Source organism: Alligator sinensis, unplaced genomic scaffold, assembly GCF_000455745.1.
Source record: "Alligator sinensis unplaced genomic scaffold, ASM45574v1 scaffold118_1, whole genome shotgun sequence".
Classification (NCBI taxonomy): Eukaryota; Metazoa; Chordata; order Crocodylia; family Alligatoridae; genus Alligator; species Alligator sinensis.
In genome coordinates, this window is record NW_005841850.1 from 4,845,888 (window position 1) to 4,861,207 (window position 15,320).

Consider the following 15,320-nt stretch of genomic DNA (forward strand, 5'->3'; position numbering starts at 1 on the left):
TGGAGAGGCTGCAGATATTTCTCTCACTATGGCAAGGACGCAGGAACTAGGGAGAAGAGACCTGTTAATGACTTGCAACAGCTTAATGGACGGTGCATTGTCTGGTCCAATGAGGGGGCTCAACCTCATGGTTTTGGAGTGGGATGTTGATGCTCTGTCCTTTAAAGCTGTTAGAAAATAGCTCTGACCGTAGCATATGATGCAGGACCTGAAAGACTGACTTACATGTGTGTTTTATGGTGGTCTCTTGTTAGACTGCCCACAGCATCTTGAGCAGGCAAGAAAAGGAGAAGGATCCTGGATTATTTAACATTGTAGGGAAGGTGTATAAGAAAAGGGATTGGGGAAGGAAGATATGAGTTTTTAATTTTCTTGGTTGCTGTAAAGCCTACTCTAAAACCCACAGAAATCAATGGGCATCTTTCCCCAATGGGAAATCAGGCCCTTAAAAAGCCCCGTAGAATTCAACAGGGGTGAAATTAGTATGGTTCTGTTAAAACATGGATAGGGCCATGTTGTCAGCTGGTTAAAATCAATGGAGCTATAGTGATTGCCACCAGCTGGTGATCTGGTCCTGACTGATATCAGCTGTGAATCAGATCCTTTCTCTGGGGTGCTTTTTAACTCTTATCCTCCTCATGGCGTCCTTTGGAAAATGGAAACCTCTTAAATTGCATAGGATTGTTTAAAATGTCCCATAGGAAGGGGACATTTCTAGGATGCTTCTAATGGAAGATTGTTATCATTGGAGTGGCCATATTTGAATATCAAGCCACTGACTTTTGTGTTTTATACCAAGGACAAACTGGCATGAAATGTGTCATCCAGCTGATGGCAGGGTCATCTGTTGAAGCGGGCTTTGCCTCAGGCTGCCCCCAAACCTTGTGCTCGAGTATGAGAAGAAATGCAATGCAGAGGTATTGAAAAGCCTGAGAAAAAGGAAACTGAAGTTTTCTACATTTTCTTAGCGAGGCTAGCAAGCAGCAGCCAACCCAAAGGAAAGACCCCTCCTTAATCAGCACTCACACAGTGTCTCAGCGCTGGGTACAGGATGCGGTAAGAGTGGCTTCCCCCCCCTCGTCTCCCGCCCTGCTGCTTAAAAAAAGTCTCAGCACAGCTGAGGGCAGATCAGTTCATGCCTCGGCGTGGTTCCCTCGACTTGCTGCTGGTGGCGGCCCTGAGGTATCAGCACTGGGGGCACAACTAGCGACGTTGGGGAGAGAGGACCGCTGAGCAGCCGTGATGTTTCAGAGGAAGCGCAGCGTCTCCTTTGGAGGCTATGGATGGTGGGTGACTTACCTTCTGCTTGCTGGGGTAATGGTTAAGAAGGGGGTGGGGGGAAGTTGTTTCATGTTTAGTTTTCTTTGGGAAATCTTAACCACAAATGCCGGAGGGTTTCCTAGGGTCTACTTTGATGTAGACCCTGCAGAGGAAAGGGCTTTCCCCCGAGCAGTGTGGTTGGAAGGAAATGGGTGAATGCTTTTTAGGGTTTGTCTTTTTCCCCTTCCTTCTGATCAGTGTGGGGGATAACCCCTTCTAGGTTTCAGTTTGGTGTTTTTACAGGACATTTCTCTTCTGGCCAAAACACTTGATTGTGTTGATGCCAACTGGTAAGGCGACATGTGCATAGGTTTCCAGTGGCTTTCATTGGCTGTATATTCTGTAATAGCAGAGATGCATTGTGTCGTGCTGCAGTTAATCCAGTCACTTGACATCTTCCGCTTTTTAAACAGAGTATTACAATGCATGTAGGAAAAGGCTGTTTTGTTTCCTACCAAGGGGTTACAGTTCAAATCTATCCAGAGGTCTTGTCTGATTTACTGCGGATCCTTAGAGGCCAGGATGGATTGTCAGCCATTGATTGATTCATCACTGTACCATTTATCCTCCCTAGTTATTGCTAAGGTTGTCACCTGCTCCCTGATTTAAAAAGCATATTATTTTTGATGTGCCTTTTCCCAGAGACGTGTTGACTTACACAGGAAATATTTTGAGGAAATGATTTTATTTTCCCCTACCAGACAGCAATTTATTTTCTGCCTGTTCTAAGGGGTCTGGGAACTTGTGATGAGGTTACAATTGATGGGTGCACCAGCAATTTTTTTTTTTTTTTAGTATAAAATAAACTGATTTATCCACTGGACACAGGTAAAGCATAGGGAGAAAGAGGTTCCTGCCATGATGCTCATCTAATATCTCACTCTCATTCGAACTTAAAGGTATGGGAGGGTAGTTCACTGACCGTTGTGCATTGGACTTGGTATTGAGCCTGAAAGGGACCTGCTTTATCCCAGTGTTGGTTGTGATTGTAGTTTTAAGTGTACAGATGTTTCTTTTGAAATACGCTGAGTTGACAATGCCCCTCCCCCCCCCAAACCCAAGTTGACTGAGGTTTTTGATGAAATTCTTCTGAGTGCCTCACTGTGTTAAAGTGGAAGAACTTCCTTTGAGCAATCTTGTTTTGACTTGTAGAAGTTAGGAAGATTGGAAGGGAAGCACTTTTATGAGGCCAGTTAGAGTTCAGGAATCAGGTTTTAGCCTATTTGTTTTGTAGGAAAACTTCAAATTTTTGTTCCAATGTTGGAAACTCAATATGTCAGAAATTCTGAGTCTGGACCAGCTCTCAGTTGAATGTAACCAAGCACTCATTCCTCAAGTCTTGCTTGGGATGCTGCCATACTTATTTGATGTAGGTCGTCACATGTCAACTTCAAATGCAGGTAAACTAGCTTAAAAAGACCCGTAGCCCTGGATTTTTATCCCCTCATTGGAACCCCAGGAAGACCTTCCCAGAGGGGCCGATCTAGACTGGCCAGTATGGCAATGCCTGAATCACCTGTGCATGCAAACTGAAAGATGAAAAACAAACATGATCAATAGGACTACTCTAATGTCACGAATATATGTGAATGCGGTGAAGTGCCCACCTGCTCATTTGCTGACTGTGAAGCACCTGCTCATTTGCTGACTCCTTGGTGAGACCAGTATGAAGGAGGACCTCACTGCAGCAACGGAAAGAGCTATTGCTTGTGCACAATTCTGGAAAAATAATAGCCTAGTTTATGACAAGGACACGAGGAGAAGATGAAGAAGATCCACTTGTTGGTTGGCTGAATCATTCAGGTTGCATTGCTTTTTATATCTTGGGTGTGAATAGATAAAATGCTAAACATAGAAATAGAAAACGTAATCACTGTACCATATTGTTTTCTTTCATGGCAATGTGGAACAAAGGACAAAGCATCAAAGTTTCTTGCTTTTTGGATTGCCATTTAAGCATGGATGAACCCTAAACTGTGGTTTTTTGGGTGGGATCAATGTCTTCCTGACTCCAGTATCTTCTGATGTAGAGGAAAACCTAGGAACCTGTCTGGGTGGCCAATTCACAGGGGATGTATGCAGTACTAGAGATAAGTAGATGGACAAAATACAGGTCATGGGGTGTGGAGTTAAGGGGAAAACACATATATATTTTTGTGCTTCCAATGTGAAGACTTCCAAATAAAGTTGATTGGAGAAACACGGTGGTCATGCAGATTGTTTGGAGAGCCAGGACTTTGCAAACAAAGCTTGCAGCTTTTGCTGCAAAGAGCACCTTTCCCATAACTTAAGCCTCACTGTTAATCTAGACCCAAGTTCAGTGTGTTGGCTCATTTGATTAATCTAGGCCCAGTTATAATGCTCTTGCTCAGGTGGGATAGTGCTCAGTCCTGTCTCATTGAAGTTCCTGGAGCCAGTGTGTATTTGTACTATTTAACATGCAGAATTCGGCCTCTGAATGTCGTAAGCCAGCGATTCTCAACTTTTTTAGACTTGAAGCACCCCTGGATAGACTCAAGGCACCCCTCAGAAACCATCAGCTGTTTGTTTTCACTCTTTTTTGGACTACAGAAAAACAATAGAGCAATTCTTCTGTTACGAAGAACTCTTTAGAAAGTCTACAACTGTGGATTTATACGTGAAATCTCTGGGTTTATCTTGTGAATTGTGCTTTTAGGCCTAACAGTGCCAAAATTGTGGCACCCCATAGCACCCTAGAAAGGATGTCAAGGAACCCCAGGGTGCCGTGGCACCCTTGTTGAGAATCACTGCCTTAAGGACATGAAATAATATATCAGTATAGCTGATGTGTCCTCCAAGGTGAAGGAGGGAAGTACTAGCAGATTCCAAGACTAAGGGGCTAGGATTCATAGATGTCTGAAACACAGGGGATTTTACGCTCACTCCAAAAAGGAATCGTTTATCATTGGAAATTTTGAAGACCATGAGACCCAAGGTTTACATGAAGAAAATATAGCTGTGTGATGTGCCTCCTGCTGTTTTTCCCTGATGGTAGTCTTGTTGATCTAGGGCGAGGCATTAGTAACCTTTTCTGTTTGAAATAAACTGAATAAAAAGCAGCAGCAGCAGTGGATAGAGTACCAGTCTGCTTGAATGCATTTAATGCACTGAATGCCATTCCTCTGCACGAAACCATAGGGGCCTTGGAGCAGAGGACTCAGTTTAGAAATCTTAACAGCAACCAATAAGTTAAAGAGCTCCAGGTGCCCAGACCATCTCTAAATCAGGCCAGTTTCCTATAGATGGATATGTAAGAGCAGTGAAACAGTGCCCTACTGGATCGTCCATCTGCCCTAGGACCAGAGCAGTGGGCAGAACTGCAGAGGAAAAATCCTACAGAAGGCAATTATGAGATTCCTCCTACGCCTCGGTACTGAAGTCACTGGCTGCAAGTATAAATCATGAAGATTTATAACTCTTCCAAAAACACCTCTGCCACCTGCTGCTCATTAATCTAACTCCAGATGCCCTTGATGTCTACACCAGTGGCATGGTAGGGGCTGATACCCAGACTCAAAAATCTGGCTTTGCTTTTACCAGGGTAAGAAAAGCTTTTAGCCACTGCTGTAGCTAATGAGAGTCAGGACTGCAAGGCTTGGTCAGTGCACTAGGTGTGAGTTGGTGAGAAGTGATTTCCAATGGTGGTGTTTTAGCTGAGTGTTAAGTAAAACAAACAAAAAAAAAGCCACTTCTGTTTACCAGAAAGGAAGTGACCTGCTAACACACTTGGCACCTTGCATCTCTCCATCTCACCACAATTGAATAGAGGTGTGGCTGGCGGGTTGGTTTCAGACACACCCTTTCTGTGAGAACCCTGAGAATAGTGTTTGCGAGTCGCTGGACAAAGCTGCGCTCCTCTTCCTCCAGTACTTGCTAGTTTCCAGCACTGGGCGCATTGTAGACTAGTTTTGCTTTCCTGGCTGCATTTCTCTCTGGGTTGAGTGAATCTGGCTCTTGGCCAACTTGGGTGATGACACCCTTGCACAACAGTTCTCTGTTCTGTTTTTCGAAGAATGGGGAAGAGCCGAAGCGTGGCAGGAATCGTAACTAATTAGATCCAGTGGTGTGGGAGAAGGGATTATGACTATCCTGTTTTACAAGGGGATGTTTAAGCACAAAGAGGAGAAAGGGTAGGATGGGCATTGGTCTGAGATGGTTAGGAATAGCAGCATATTTTGCCTCGCTGGACAACATGACCCGTGAGGTCCCTCAGATTTTGGGACTCAGGCAGTATTATGCAGCGAGTTAACACTGGGGTCAAGAGTTTCAGATCACAAGATCACAGTGCCCTTTTGTAATAGAAATTAGAAGTAAAATAAACTGCCTGCAGTGATAACCGCTGTCTAGTTACAGATCTGGTTCTGAAAAAGCCAAGAGCTCTTACGATAGACTCCTTATACCCTACAGCTTTTTACCCGTGCCCTTTCCAAGAGCTGGCTCTAGGCAAAACTCTGTTTCTATCAGGTCTTTGCAGCCTGAGGCCCATGGACACGTGCCTGGAAGTGGGTGACAGTTTTTTGTCCCCTTTCCCCTCCCAGAATCTGTTATATCACACAAGTGCATGTGCTGCCCAGCCTCCAAGCGAATGCTAGGACTGTGTATGTAAGCCATGGAGGCAGAATCAAAAGTAGCCTGGGAGTTGTGGGTGGCAGGCTGTGTGTGTGAGAATTTAGAGTTGTGAAGCAGGAAGACCTGCCTCGTAGCAGGTGATGCCTGTGGTTTTCCTCCCTAAGGTGGGGTCATAGTAAGAGTGTGGAGACTCCTAATTAGAACAGGTCCTAATTATAGTCATCTCAACACTCTAGTTTCCTGAAGCAAGGCTGTTTTTCTGGGTAGCAGACCAACAGATTTCTCTCTGAGTTTGCATCTTCATGAAATCCATTTTCTTCAGCTCTGTCGTGTTGCCTATAAATATTTCAGCACGGATCCTCAAAGAGCAAATGGTATCATTTACCCACAATCCACTTAGCTCATTTGCAGTAGTTAAAAAGTTCAGGCAACAGGAATTTGCAGAAATATGCTTTTAGGTTCAGCTTGACTTACTGAGACCTGAGAACGGCTTTAGCACTTAGCAGCTAATGATGCTTTTCAATTGACCCTGCCTGGAGCTAATTTGGGAGTATAGCATAGCATATTTATTTTTAGGGGCAATAATGTGCTCAGTCTTTAGAAACTGAGAACATTAGTGGATGTTAAAGAGGGGCAGTGAAGTAAATTACTTTAGAGCCCAGTAAAGTCTAGGGGGAAATACTCATCCACTTCCATCCAGTGAGAGTCGGATTAGGGCTCTGAGCCTTCAAATGATGAGCTGTATCCTGCAAGCCTGACTCCTGAGGGTACCTCTTATTCACAGGAGTAGCAGCTTTGCTATTTTCCATGGATTTTTTGACCCTGTTGGCTCCAATCCCTAGCATGGGGAACAAATTGTCCGAGTCTGCAGCAGTGGAGCTCTAGGGGAGGCTGAGTGGGTGACCTGTTGTGTCCTTCATGGGCTCACCTTTTCCAGTGTTACTAAAGGTCTGGAGGGGGGAATACTGGTTCTTATTAAACCTTCCAAACAATGTACAGTGGAGGAGAGAGTGCCTATGCTATGCCACATCTCGTCCTGAACCATCACCCCTGATGCACCGGCTTGGGCAGATCAGTTCCAACTCCTGTCCCTACTTGTGCGTTACATAGCTATATGCCTGCAAGACACTAGTGAACAGAGGCCCTCTATATACTTTCCCCTGGGCCATGATGGAGGGTGAGGGTACAGCACGGCTGTGTGTCAGACACCTCTGCAAGACATTTGAGAGAGGATCGCAAAAGCCTCTGTGTGCTGCAGGGAAATATAGTTTGTGAAGGGTGAACTGTTGAATGGTTTTGGTGGGTTACTGAGAAGGGCCTGAGCTGGAGTAATGACTATTTTGCTCTTCTATTGAAACTCTTCTCTGGGCTGTAAAAATATTACAAAGGTAGATACAGATCACTATCTCCCCTTTCATAGAGGGAAACTTGTGCTCAGAGAAGGTGATTGAGTTGCCTTTTCAGGGAGCTACTGTCTACAGAAGTGAAACCAAATCTACTGAGTCTTGTCATTTTTTGAGGTTTTGACCTTGAGAAGAAAGAAACTTAACATTTTGAGAGGAGCCAGCTATGCAGTCTTACTGTAAATATGGTTTCAGCAGGCCCAACCCAAATCTGCTGGAAGGTTTGCCACTGAATAAAATGACCCATCACCAGGCCCTGCCTGGCTGAGGGCTCCAGCCCGGTGTGTCCCGAGTTCCAGAAACAAAGAAATATAGGGATTATTAAGGGGTTATTGTAGATAGTAAATGGGATCAGAGCCAGCTTGCCCTATGGTTTTATTCTGCACTTGTGAAACATTTGCTGGAAGAAGGGAGGAAATACCCAGTGTATACAGGGGAGGTTAAGTTTAGCACAACTGGCAGGAGGACATTGCATAAGAGTTAACATGCGAGATGTGAATGTGGGCTAGACCTAGCTTTATGTTCAGCTCCTTTGTAAGGAGAGAACATGCTGTGTTTTCAACGAGAGGCTGATCTCTTGCACAAATGCCACTCTTAATATCACCATTTTCAATGAAGTTATTTTAAAGTGGCATTAATGTAAGTGACATCAGAATCTGGCCTGGTGTTGCCTAGCTAACCTGTGAGGCCTGCTCTTGATAGGGGAGTTTGCTCTTTGGAGTCAGCTCAGGTAAAGTTGCTTATAGATGGGAAAGAATATTTCAGCGGCAGTAAATGTTTCCTATGATTGCAAAAGCAGATTCTTTTGATGTATGGAATTAATTCCATGTGATAAATTGCATTTGCAGTTACTGCCAACAGACCCGGGTTTTACATTTTGAGATATTAATCCTATCTGTTTTAATTAATCTTGAGGTTGCCTTAAGTGCTTCTCTCGCAACTATCATTTTTAAAAGTCCCAAATAAATAGACAATGACTTGGGATCGTAAGCCCCTAGGAATCAGATAACTTGATGTGTTGTTACATATTATGAGATGTCACCTTCAAATGTTAATTGCAGCTTCCATACAGCCATGCTGATGTAGGTAAAAGGCCATTGTACAGATGGGGATATAGAAGTACAGACGCATGAACAGCCGGGTGATAGCATAGCAGAGCCTGATTTTTTTTATACATAGCATAGCAGCAAATGGAGATTGTAGGATTTCTTATAACATTCTTGGTGTATTTGATGTTGTCTGGACTCTTTCCAACCTGTCAATCTTGTTAGACTGGGCTCATCTATAAGATACAATTTCTGCCTTTCATCTTTCAATTATAGCTCTGATTTAGTGCTTTAAATCCTCTGTGAATGATCTGTATCTGAGCAAGCATGCAGGCAAGCTCATGGCCCAGTGGACATGTCCCTGGTCTGGGGGTCCATCGGCAGGTTTATGCCACCTTCAACTGTGCTAGGAAATGCCGCTATGCAAACAAGCCTTGCTCTCTGCAAGAAGTCTAGTATGATTGCTATGCACATTGTGTGCCCAGCACTGCTCTTAAACCTTGGGTGCGCTGATAGCCACGTGCCCGGAGCCACTCTAACAGTGACAGCAACTTCCAGCTCTTGTCACACATGTAGCGGAAGTAGTGGGCAGGGGCTGTGCACCTGGAGAGAGGTTTAGCTCTGCCCCAAGGGACCTGGATGCCTCTGTCTCAAGCCTCCCACGTGAAATGGTGCAAATCACTTCAGCCCTGTGTCCACACACACAACTATACTTTTGGAGGAACAAAAAAGCCTTTGTGACAGGCTTACAGATACAGTGAGCTTGTTTTAATCCTGTGGCTGCCAAGATGGATCTTTTTAAGGGGAGGATAGGGGTTGGGGAGAGGAACCTGAAGGTATTTTCACCAGGTAAGCATTTTTGTCTGTCTGCTCATCTACCACTTGGCATAATGGTGCCCTGAATATAAGTATAGGGGTGTCCGATCTGCCAAGACTATTGTTTTATTGTGTGGTTTAGATCACTAAGCCAAAACACTACACAAACCTCTCCCCTAAGCTGCTTGTGAATTGACACTTTCATTTAGGGAGAAGGTATGCCTTAATATATTGAGTTACAACAAAGGGTTTAAGAAACCCTTTTTTCCTGGATTATCAACCAGGGCAGAGTGAGTTGGGACATAAAGATGCTCTGAATACAAAGATCCCTTCCATGTAGTAGTTATGCCTTACCAGAAGCTTGAATAAAGATGAGTGCAAAACCTACAAAGGTCCCATCGATTGCAATGGGAGTTAGGTGCCTAAATACCTTTGTGGATCTGGATCTGATTGATGTAGAGCTGACTGGATTATTTCTGATTGGCCGTGGAATTATATCCTGTGACAAGCTAGGAGCTTCCACTCTGGGGAATAGCTTCACAATAAAACCTCATTGTCCATAGTAGCTTAGAAAAGACCATTTTAGTAGTCAGTGTGGACAGCTGGCTGTTTCTGATCTAAGTTTTGCTGCCAATGGTGGTTTGCTTTTTGTACATCTCTGGAGCTTTAAATGATCCAGCAGGATCTTTTTAATTGGTTACCAACTATATACAATTCATGAGTTATCTTGTTGCTTACTTTCTGGTGTGGCCAAGTAGAACATGCTATTTCATGGTTGAGCTTTTTGCATTGATGAAAGTCACTCCATTTGAATATATTAAACTTCAGAAGGAGAAAGCCAGTCTAGTCCATCTTGTCAGCAACCCAGAGGCCACACAATGCATGCAGGAGAAAAAGGACTGGGAATGTCTAGAAGATCCAAACACCAGTGGATATTTGGTAACTCTTTTCTTTTCCTTTTTCCCAGGATTGACAAGACCATGCTTGCCAGCCTGAAGATGAAGTAAGTAATTGATTGGATTTTTCTCTTATATTATGCTACCTTTGTGTCAGGCTTTTAAATAGGTAACTACAGAGGATCTGATCAACTAGTTTGGCTTTTGGGCTTATCAGTGGGTTTAGATGTGTACTGTGGTGTGACTTCTGAGCAATTTTATCTTTAGTCAAGGTAGAGTTGTGGGCCACTACCCAGCTGATGAATCCATCCAAGAGCCTATCCACAGGGTGGACCAGCAGGGCTTCCAGCTTGAGCACTTTTACTGATATCAACTATGACACTATGGTTTGTGAGCGAGGTGGTATCTGGGGAGCTCCTCGGCTTCACTTAAATCGGTGGGGACCAACCTTTTTTGGCAGGTGTGCTACAAATAAGCCCTGCACCCTCCCTGGGTGCCAGTCTGATCCCCTTCCCCTGCCCATGCTGTGACTCTGCTTTCTGCTTCCTTCCCCGTCCTCCCTGCTTAATCTGCGTCTCTGCTTTCTGCCACTGGGCTCCCTGCTCCCTCCCCTGCCTGCTGTATGCCACATATAGGGACTGCTTGTGCTTGTGCCACAGCGGGGTGGGCCACCCCCGATGTAAACCAACATCATTGTTTTGCCCTGTTAATAGAACACAAATTCTTTCTTCATTTGGGATCAATTTACTTCGCTGCAGAGGGTCCCCAGCCCAAGATATAAGCATGACTTAAAATCCAACTTAAACTCTCAACACAGGACTTGAATGGTGTCAAGCCTAAGTCCCCCTCTAGGTCATTTGGGATGGGAAGGTCTCCTGAGGAAAGAGGTGGCAGCCCCATTCATTTGAGTAACTGCAACCTTGGAGAACAAGGCTTCAGTGGAGCCAGGATTTCACCTGGAGACTTTCAAGACAGTAGGGACCCTTACAAGGGTCCCTTCTGACCCCCATGTGCTGTGTGGCTGACAATGCATGGGTAAGATGAACAGTAAGCCTTCTACTTCTCTGTTTTTGATTATTTCCTCATTTCGTTAGTGGAGCTATTTTTAGGCACCTCACACTGCTTATTTTCCTCTGAAGTTCAAGGTGATTCATGTACTCAGCGATTATAATAAATACAATGACTGTCTTTTAAATGGGGCTAAGGCTGTATAATAAGACCATCTAATTTATAAGCCGTCAGCTTCCTTTGGGGAACTCAATGGCATTGGCCATCTCTCACCTTTATGACACAGATCACCAGGACCTCTGCTTCTTTGGGTGCTATGTCTTGTACTACTGGAAAAAATGGGTCTGCTTTTAAATCAAGGGGTTTCTCCATGGGATTATGCTGTAGTTGGGCTGTATTGCTTTTCCACTGCTCCCTTTACCTATTGCTAGGCACAAATTCGTCATGTTAAATACATTATGTATGGCGTTTTCAAAGAAGCCTTAGGGAGTCCGGTATCAAACCTCATTAAAATTCACCTAAGGCTGCTTGGGAAAAATCTCAGGTGAGGCTGAAGGTGGCTTAAAAATGAGGATGTACCTAACAACCCTTTCATCCTTTTGCACTGCATGGAGGCAACTGGGTTCATTATACATGGCAGAACAGGAACATCTACTGGAGTGTCCTACATCCCTGACAAACGACTCACCCACTAGCTTATTGACCGTGCTGGGGCTGTTTGGGTGTGGGGGGCACTGGTTTTGGAAACAGGGAGATTAGCAAGGATTTGGTTTTGTCATGCACAGGAATGGAAATCAGTTGTGAGATGTCAGTGGTTTGGGTAGTGTGGTTGTTACTTGCCAGCCAGGTGAAGGCAGAGTGTCATGTGAATACAGCTATATTGCTGCCAGGCCCTAAATTGCATGGTACTGTGTCAACATACCCTTTCTGATAGCCCTGCTGCTAGCACATTTAAAGAGGATGTTTAACTCACTGGTGCCTAGTCTAGGCTAGTGGTCCTAATGTGGTTACTGTCACAGCAGTGTTGGGAGGTCTCTGGGTATATCCATACAGCAAAACAGTGATGCAGCATAAAGGAGCTTAATCTGGTGTAGGTTGGCAGTGTAGCTTAATCAAGCAAGGGAGGGGAACACATAATAGTGTGAATCGAGGTTTCAGACCCGGTGCCATTGCTACAAACATCACAAAGCGCTTCATCGCCCTTTTCCATTTTTAGCAATTGCAGATCAGTATCGCATCTCCAGCATCTTGCATGATGCTTTCTCAAGGTAAACATCATCCTGAGCTCGCTGTCTTGACAGACTGTCAAATTTCCCTTGTTAAGCTGACAGACACAGCGGCTTCCACCTGGCAAACTTCTGATGCCTTCCTGGATTTTCGTGTGTTATGGATTGGTTTCATCACTTCCTGGACAATTGCTATTTATGAGTCAATGAGCTAAGGCAATAATATTCCTAGCTCCAGGCGACTCCTGCTCATCTCAGCTCTTCTCAGGGTTTTTCGTCTTGTTCCCTATAGCTTGGAGGCGAACCTGATTTCCACCCACCACTGCTGAGGTATCTGCTCTGCTGTCTGTCATTGGGAGACCATTTGAAGGAGCCCCAATTTCTTTGTCTGAGAACCTCCCTGAGTAATAGTGATGTCTGATGTCTGCCTTAGACTCACCTGCTCTCATTCCTGTTTCAGCTCTGGCCCTATGTTCTAGCAGCTGCCATTTTTTTTAAATCTGTGCTCACAATTTAAGGTCTGAACCAAAGCCTATTGAAAACCCTGCAAAATTTCCCAATGTGCTTCTTATATGGTCAAAATAATGTTTGGTTCCCGCTTTGCCAGCATTGCAGTAAAACTTTATTAGTTAATGGATCATTTCACATCACTGAGACAACACAACCTTTTCATTTATAGAGAAGCTCTTGAGGAAACTGTCCAAAGAAAGCCGTTCTTTTCACTCAAAATAAGAGCATAAAGCACAAGGACTGTAGCTGAAAATGGAGGGCTGGCACTGTCAGGGGCTGTGAAATAGGCTGAATCCTCTCAACACTTTTGGGGCATTCAGCCCCTTCCAGAATCCTGCCCCGAGTCAAACGCAGGTCCTACAAAGTGTCTGACTTATCTCTCTTAATCTTCAGAGTGAACTGAACCTGCCCTAGAGAGAGAGGCAAACATCAGCACCTCTCCTTTCAGCTGGGACCAGCCCAGAGGTGGGCATTGCTTTCACTACTCTGAAGTTCACGAGCTCCTGGTCTAAGCTCTGCCTCACTCCCTATAACTGAGAGTATTTTTCACATCTGCCATGATTGCTGATGACTCTTGCTGTCTTCATGTTTCACAAAAGATGCTGGGCATGTTTCCAGAGAACGAAGAGCTAGTGCTACTGATGTGGCAGTAACAGCAACTGCGTCTCCAGGGCATGGACCATTTTGCTATGGGCTGTATCCCTAGGCCTTGTCCCCAGATCTTGCAAAACTATTTGCTAGCATTGAAACCCAAGCAAGGAGCTCCTGACACAGAACTCAAGCTGTATTATTTATTCAGGTGAAGTCCAGTGGGTCAGGGACTGGAGCTGGGTTCTGTCCCCAGGCCCATCCCTGACCAACTATATGACTTTGGACAAGTCACATCCACACCGTTTCCCTTCCCACCCCTTATCTATCCAGTCTATTTTCTTGTAAGCTGTTTGTGGCAGGAACTGTGTGCATGTGTGTGGCCCCAATCACAACTGATACATCCATGCTCTACTTCAAAGCAAACAGTAATCTTCTGGACTCACTCCTGTTGAGTTTGAGCTAATGTGAATGAGTAATTGCTCATCTATTTTCCCTAAAAATCATTACTTGCATAAATTATTGTTTAGCGTTGAAAATGCAGAGAAATCCCTCTGGGTCGCTGCCGGATGAGTGAGCTGCATGCCCATGGTAAATGGCATAAGAGAAATTTTCCTAATGAGCTCATTGTTGATGCTTTTACTGAATTAATGGGGACTTTAAATCAGGTTCCAGTGTTTACCACTTTGGAAAAAAAAATCTCTGTAGAATTTTTCCCGTGGTGCTGAGAATGATTTAATTGTTTCTCCTGCATTGCCTTGGGCAGTGTTTTCTGTATTGCTAGGGTCTGTGTCAGTTGTTTGCTTGGTGTAGGCTTTGGTTTCTAGAAACAATTCAGCCACAAAAATGTGTGTTTAACCTGCTTGGTCCAGCACAGCATTCAGTCCCGCTTGCTCTACACCTCGTTGTGTTCAAAGTGCTGTGTCAGCGCTAACTACTACTGCTGGCATTGCACCAGACCCGGGTGGTAGGTGATTGAAAACACTGGGTTCATCCCAGTTAAGTGTTTTGAAGCTGTAATGAGAATGTGGCAGCAGAGCAAGGGAAGGAAATGCACAAGTCATATACCTAAAATGGGAAGGGTCTGTCTTCAGTTTGACATAACAGTGATTGGAAGATGGGAAGTGTACCACAATTGAAGGTGTGACTATAGCATGGGGTTAACTGTAGTCCAGACAGCTGGGTACCGGGAGTATTGGAGATATGACAACATGGGCTACCCACCCAAGTAGATGGGCAGGTACAGTCTATGTTGAAGCTCATACTGCTGTATCTTCACAACTACTGGTAGGTTAAGGCTAGCTTAGGTGCGCTCGTATGTTCTGCAGTCGCACCTCTAAATTGCAGCGTAAATAGGGATGCCCTGGGGGGGATGGAGAGATGTGCATCTGTGTGAAGGGTGCACAAGCTAGGGAGAGGAAGACTGGATGAAATTCATTAATGAAGTTAAGTTTTGAAATCATCCTGCACACTGATTCTCTGATTCTCCTTGACGACAGGACTTGGGCATCTGGTTGGTTTTAAATACATAAACTCAGTGGGCTTCTGCTCCATGTGCTGTGTTAGTTCAGAACCAGGATGTTCAACCTCTTATGAAGTGCAGCCTGTAGTGAATTGCAGGAAGTCAGACTGGCAGGAACAATTAGACTGTGATAATACTTTACAAACGAGTTTGGGAAGCCTCCTGGAGCAAGTTGCTTATGGTGAGAATGGACAAAATGTGAGAGAGACTGCACAGGACTTTATCAGCCCAGCCCTGGGTTTCTTTTCCACTGATCTGGCCTTTTCCTTTCAGAGTTTCTGGATTTTCAGAAAATGTCAGCCCCTCTGCCCACCTTTCCACCTTTCAGTTAAAATTGAGAGAGTGGGTTTGCACAAAAACAAACAAAAAGATGTAATCAAAAAGCCTCTTTCTGT

General features: G+C 44.5%; 1 protein-coding gene across 5 annotated transcripts in view; it reads left to right on the forward strand.

Moving 5' to 3' along the window:
* The window catches only part of RAP1GAP2 (RAP1 GTPase activating protein 2), a 318,047-nt gene that overhangs the window by 127,144 nt on the left and 175,583 nt on the right, over nucleotides 1-15,320 (forward strand). For 4 of the 5 annotated variants that reach the window (XM_025210745.1, XM_025210753.1, XM_006016109.3 and 1 more), the window contains one exon: nucleotides 10,143-10,178. In XM_025210745.1, coding sequence (XP_025066530.1) covers nucleotides 10,143-10,178 — 36 coding nt within the window. Of the gene's footprint in view, nucleotides 1-1,181; nucleotides 1,287-10,142; nucleotides 10,179-15,320 lie in introns of those variants that run through there. The other variant, XM_025210770.1, reaches the window with a different exon arrangement.